The sequence below is a fragment of the Pectinophora gossypiella genome, chromosome 21 (assembly GCF_024362695.1).
Source record: "Pectinophora gossypiella chromosome 21, ilPecGoss1.1, whole genome shotgun sequence".
Lineage (NCBI taxonomy): Eukaryota > Metazoa > Arthropoda > Insecta > Lepidoptera > Gelechiidae > Pectinophora > Pectinophora gossypiella.
In genome coordinates this window covers 6,999,606-7,005,621 of record NC_065424.1, presented here as the reverse complement: position 1 = coordinate 7,005,621, position 6,016 = coordinate 6,999,606, and the positions used below count along the sequence as shown (strand labels likewise).

General features: G+C 36.2%; 2 protein-coding genes across 2 annotated transcripts; one reads left to right on the top strand and one right to left on the bottom strand.

Annotated features, from left to right (window-relative positions):
• Positions 1 to 553: 553 nt before the first annotated feature.
• On the top strand, positions 554 to 2,209 carry LOC126376646 (putative nuclease HARBI1). The gene is made up of 2 exons (XM_050024180.1): positions 554 to 1,099; positions 1,182 to 2,209. The coding sequence occupies exons 1-2, from the start codon at positions 812 to 814 to the stop codon at positions 1,944 to 1,946; spliced, it is 1,053 nt and encodes a 350-aa protein (XP_049880137.1). The 5' UTR covers positions 554 to 811; the 3' UTR covers positions 1,947 to 2,209.
• A 16-nt stretch (positions 2,210 to 2,225) lies between these two features.
• LOC126376666 (uncharacterized) lies at positions 2,226 to 4,158 on the bottom strand. Its single transcript, XM_050024213.1, has 7 exons — positions 3,979 to 4,158; positions 3,814 to 3,890; positions 3,580 to 3,707; positions 3,316 to 3,426; positions 3,118 to 3,219; positions 2,844 to 2,933; positions 2,226 to 2,493 (listed from the first exon to the last, which is right to left on the bottom strand). The coding sequence occupies exons 1-7, from the start codon at positions 4,156 to 4,158 to the stop codon at positions 2,240 to 2,242; spliced, it is 942 nt and encodes a 313-aa protein (XP_049880170.1). The 3' UTR covers positions 2,226 to 2,239.
• Positions 4,159 to 6,016: the final 1,858 nt, after the last annotated feature.

Here is a 6,016-nt window from a genome sequence, read left to right as displayed (position 1 = left end):
TTTGTAATCCGCTGGAAAGGAAAGGGACGGATGATTACCAGCTGTTAATTTTAAAATTAATGAATATCCCGGACGAATCAAACAGGTATCTCGCTGGTATGCAAACAGTTTGATGTGTGCTGTTAACTTAATTCTGTAGGATTATTGGCCAATATAACATTTTAGGAGAGCGTTTTCAATTTGCTGCAAAACCCTCCTAGGGTTTTTTAAATTTTTGCTTAAAATGGACGTATGTTCCATAAATTTTATGCCTGTCGATTACTCCACCCTTTCCTTTTCGGTAGAAAAGAATATGACAAATATAACTTAAAATAAAATTAGATGGTGTTTACTGGAATCAGGCATCAGCACCATTACAGACATTAAAACCACCAGATTTAGTACAAATTCTACTATTTTGGGCAACACTACTTGACAGCCCTTTTTTTTAATAGTTATGGATGCGTTCAAATGAACTGTAAATACAGTTAGGTGTTTGTAACGTAACACAACGAGTTAGCCAGGTAAAACGTTATAAATTAAAATACTGTGTATGGTTATATGAGGTTCTTACACCCGTATTCTCAGATGTTACTCAAAATTTCCTCCACTCGACTCAACCTCGGTTGAGGATTTTTGGTATTCATAGTTGACATTTACGTCCTCGACTTATGGTTCTTCCTCACTGGAGGTGAGTAAAAATTGAGGAATGAACTGTCAAATGTAAGGTACCTCGTGACCTACCTTAAGGACTACTCAACGCTTGGAATCCGTGCGAACGCTTGTTGTGACGATACTTTTTATATCACAAACTTCGATTTTTGTTATTAAAATGAGTGATAGTGACTTATATAGTGACTTTGAAGAGTTTATGGATTATGTTTATGATAATCCTTACGATTATCCGGCGCGGAAATATATCAGAGACGCTCAAAACCCTTTGGAATGTTACGACGAAGAACAATTTCAAAAACGCTTTCGATTTAGGAAAGATACTGTTGTTCATATGATATTGCCGCTGATTGGATTGCAATCAAATGTAACCAACAAAGGGTTACCTTTACCACCCATATTGCAGCTACTCATAGCGTTAAGATTTTATGCTACAGGAAACTTCCAGGTAAGTTAGCCATTCAAGCATTTATATAATAACTTATCTGCAGTTATAAAAAATATTTACAAAACTATTTCTGTTTCAACAGATTGTTTGCGGAGATCTGCATAAGATCAGTCAGCCAGTTGTATCTAAAATCGTGGCTAAGCTATCGAAAATATTAGCAATGAAAGTAGTTGAGTTTATCAAGTTCCCTGGAGCACACGAGAGAGCCAACGTGAAGAGAGCATTTTACCAACGTGCTCAATTCCCAGGGGTAATCGGGTGCATTGACTGCACTCACGTACCAATTAAAAATCCGAGTCGGGAAAATGGAGAACTTTTCAGAAATAGAAAAGGTGAGTTCTCTATAAATGTACAACTAATATGCGGGCCACAAATGTTGATTTACGACATTGTGGCGAGGTGGCCCGGATCTGCCCATGATTCCCGCATATTCAGCAACAGCCGTTGTAGTATGCGCTTTGAAGAAGGGGATTTAGTAGGAGCTGGCATACTTTTAGGGGACAGTGGATATGCACAGTCGTCTTACACGTATACTCCCGTGCTAAATCCACAAACACCAGCTCAGGAGCGCTACAACAGATCCCATATCAGTACTAGAAATATTATAGAAAGGCTGAATGGGGTCCTGAAAAGAAGATTTGCTTGTTTAAGCAGGAAGCTTCAGAACAAAATAAAAAATGTCCCTAACATCATCGTGGCTTGTGCTGTATTGCACAATATCAGTGTTAACACTAACCAAGAAATGCCAGAACCCTTGAGGGCAAGGATAGACCCACCAATACCTGTTCCAGACAATGAACGAGGTAGTATTATAAGAGCTAGTTTTATCGCAAGACATTTTAGTTAAGTATAATTTTGTTATGTTAGTTATGTTTCCTCAGCAAAAAGAACGCCTTTTGTACCACTTGCTTCTTGTATTTAAATAATAAAGAGTTACTGTATTGTATTATGTACTACTTTAGTTTCTATCTAGTTGTTAGATATGTATTAAATACCTATAATATTATGTTATAATTCATATAGAAATAGTTCTTAGAAATATTCTTTAAGATTCCATTACTTGTATCATAGTTAAAATTAGTTATTGCTCCAAATACAAAGGATACGCTCAATAAAAAAAATGTAATAAAAACTATCAATTTATTTCTTTCTTTCCCTAGAAAGATGCAGCTCTGCTAGCTCTCGCTTAGCCCGGCTGCATAGCAGCAACTCCTGCGCACTTTCCTTTTCAAGGCGAGCTTTATGATATGTCTCCTCAGCTGCCTTCACGAGCCACTCCCGCTCTGCTATCCTCAATTTGTGTAGCTCCTCCTCCCTGTCCACTATCACCTGATATCTATCTTTTCGCAAGGTGAACTCCTGGTTAATTACATGAGCCCGAATATTCTTTGAAGCTGAAACGTAACAAGAAGATATGTTAAAACGCACGAAAGTTCACAGGCTTAAGAAACACAGTTACTTATAATAAAAATATTTTTTAACCGACCCTTTTTACTCCGAAGTGAATACGTTTAACTGGCTAATATAAAAAAAGGTCACCACAAGTGCTGACAGATGGCCATCACATTCACAGATGTGAATGTAAACAAAAGATAAGAAAGCTCTAAAAACTTTTGTGGACGGAGTTGGGTCGCGCAAGATCAGCATGGGGTTTCTAGGAATATGTTACCAATAATACATTAGAAATTATTTTAGTTACTTATAAAGCAGATTTTGTTCAACAATATTGCTATAATAAGAATACCTAGAGTTCGGGAAGGTGCTCCATAATCATGTTCTCTCAATCCAGTTGATGGTCGACGAGGTAGCTCTACTTGTGCCACAGGAACAGGCTCTACAAATAAACAATTCCAAATATGTTACTTAAATAAGGTTACATAAGTGTCCATTAAACACACCTCTTTCTTAAAATCTCTAAAATCTTCACACTGGTTTAGATTACTTGTAATAATAATCAAGCCTATAGTTTTGTTTAAATGTACTAGATAATCAACTTAAGAAAATATCTAAGAAAATACCTTGAATTAGAGAAGGTGGTTCATAATCGGAGAGACGAGACCCGGCTGATGGACGATATGGAATATCCATTATTTCAATATCAACTTCCACAGGAATAGCTCCTGCAAAAAAGGCAAAACATAACATATGTATTCTGCAAAAAAAATATGTTGTTTAATGTGTTAGAAGTGGCAAAAAATATAGCTTAACTATTATACTTTGTATTTGGGATGGTCCTTCGCCAGGTGAGGTATTAGCGGGTGCTGCAGGGGCTGCAGGTGCAGGGAGATCGGGTACTGGGGCTAACATGTTGTGGTCCAACACCATATCTGGAATGAAAATGTTATCAATTGCTATAATTTTTACTTGCAAGAGCCACTCGGTGAAATTCTATTAACTTTCAACTGAACATAGAAAAGAGATATCAATAAAAACTATTTAGTAAGTGGAATAAGGTATGTAGGTATATCCTGATAACTCACCACTATCACTATCAAACACGCCTTGTAGCTCTATATTTGTGGCATCCAAAAGAGCAGCATCAATAGTCTCCTGGGAGCCTTGAGAGGTACTAGCTGCATACAACCCACCTCCGGTCCTCATGCGTTCCCTTCCAAATTCAAATGAAAATAACATTACTTACAGCATTGCACTGTGTTTTGTAACAATAGTAAATAATTAAATATTTACTTTTAAGAAAGTATATGATATTTTACCTTTTTTCTTGTGCTAGAAATTGTTTTCTTCTGGTTTTTAAATTGTCCCAACATTTTTTTAATTGTGCCTCTGTTCGCTAAAAGAAATCAAAGGTTTGTTTGTAAGTTTAATCAAAATCAGGAATGATATTAAATTAATATTATGTGCTACATTTAGGTACTTACTTTACTATTGGTCTCAATGGAGTTAAATTCTTGTGTAAGTCGTACCCAAGCCATTTTTTTTACATTTGCATTTCCAGCCCCAATAGTTGCAGCAGAATTTAATTTATATTTCAAAACTAATTCCTGCAGACACACTTTTTCATGTTCAGTGAAAGTTTGTCTTGTTGATCCGCTCGACATTTTGACTTGATAAACACTTTTACAAATCTAATAAACACTTTCACACTCCACAAAGTAGTTTGGGACGGATGATACTTGCTCAGTGCAAAGTAGTCTGAAATTTGTGTTTGAAATAAACAAAGCCGGTACCGCGAAATCAACTGTCAAAGTCGATTTGACAATTTGTTTGACGTTTAAATGTTCCCATAAACTACAAACGTGACCACAGCCAACAGAATTCTATCATGCTGCCAACAAAATAATACGAAAACAATGACGTCATACCTCCACTCTTCCTCACTGGAGGAAACCTCCGTTAAGGTTGAGGTGCCAACTAAGAATACCGATTTCAAGGAGATTTCGAGAATCCCTTAAGGTGGCCTTGGCTGAGGACCGAGTGAAGGCAGTTTTGAGTAAACATCTTAGAATACGGGTGTTAAAATATATATATATTTTTTTATATAAATGCACGTATCTTTCCTTATTTAGCTTATGGTAAAATGTAATCAGCCCATTGCCAAAATAAGTAGCTTTAAAAGTTTAAAGGAGGAAAAGGTAATTAATAAATAATATAACATACCTACACAAAATGTACATTTATTCCACTGGTTAATTCACACATACGACTAAATAACCTGGCCTAACAAGTCTAGTTGCATTTCAAAAGGCACGCCGTACTCTTTCATATTATCCCTCCAGAGATTACCTGAGCGTGATCGTGGTTTTGATATTTGTAACACAGGGTCCGCATTTTGTTGTAAATTATTTACTATAGTTTTATGAGCATGTAATTTTTCTATAGCTTGTCTTAATATTGGCTTCCTGGAGACCTGGTTTGCGTTTAGTAATTTACTTTTGGTTTGCCTATTCAATAATCCTCCTTCCGATCCTTTAGCAGTTCTTTTTATGACGTCAACTTGTCTTTTCTGGTCTGCCATCTGCATTAATCGATTCTTGTCTACTTCCCCTCTCACATAGCTAAGTAATTCATCAACATGACTTAAGTCTTCGATTCTGTTTTCCTTTACAAGACCTACTACGTCGTCTAAGTCAAAAAACACTCGTTTAGAATTTTTAAGGCTCTGAAGAGTTTCCTCTGCTGTAAGCGTTGAATCAGTGTCTCTGATCTTTATCCTGTTATTTTTTTCTTTCCTTTTATGGTTACTAGCTAGATTGTCATTTTCTTGGGTTTCACTTGTAGCCTCTTTCAGTTGAGGGACACCAATTACAATGGCATCAAAATCATCGTTTAGTCTGTACCTTTTACCCCGTTTTACTAGTTGTTTGATGTAATGATCGGCAATGTTGTCTTGTAAATTTCGCAAAGTTTTGTCTATAAATCCTAACTCTTTTCTACCCCTCAAACGCTTTTTAGACTTTTTGCAACTTTTTTTACAACCGCATCTCAAATTCCTTTTACCACCATCTTTCCAATTTATTTCTGTACATGCACATTGTGAATCGTCTGAATTATCATCATCGTCTCCACTTCGAGCTATTCCTTTACATCCGCATCTTAAATTGTCTAATATGTCATCATCCACGCCTCTACTTTCACCTCGACACCTCAAATGATCTAAATTATCTTGTAAACCTCTTTTTTTATTATCACATCTTAAGTGATTTAAAGTCTCACTCAGCTCCTCTACTAATATGTCTCTTAGGTTACTTTTACCCCGACACCTCAAATTATCTAAATCATCTTCCAGGCCTCTTTTTTTACAACCACATCTCAAATTATACACACCATCATCGTTACCTTCTATGCCTTTATTTTTACCTCGACATCTTAAATTATCGGAATCATCTTCTACGCCCCGATTTTTACCCCTACATCTCAGATTATCTAAATCGTCATCATCTAAACCTCTTTTATTAC

Coding starts and splice junctions, on each gene's coding strand:
- LOC126376646 (XM_050024180.1), top strand. CDS start 812: ATGAGTGATAGTGACTTATATAGTGACTTTGAAGAGTTTATGGATTAT. Junction 1,100..1,181: donor ATGCTACAGGAAACTTCCAG/GTAAGTTAGCCA, acceptor CTGTTTCAACAG/ATTGTTTGCGGAGATCTGCA.
- LOC126376666 (XM_050024213.1), bottom strand. CDS start 4,158: ATGTCGAGCGGATCAACAAGACAAACTTTCACTGAACATGAAAAAGTG. Junction 3,427..3,579: donor CGTGTTTGATAGTGATAGTG/GTGAGTTATCAG, acceptor TTTTCATTCCAG/ATATGGTGTTGGACCACAAC. Junction 2,494..2,843: donor AGCACCTTCCCGAACTCTAG/GTATTCTTATTA, acceptor GTTACGTTTCAG/CTTCAAAGAATATTCGGGCT.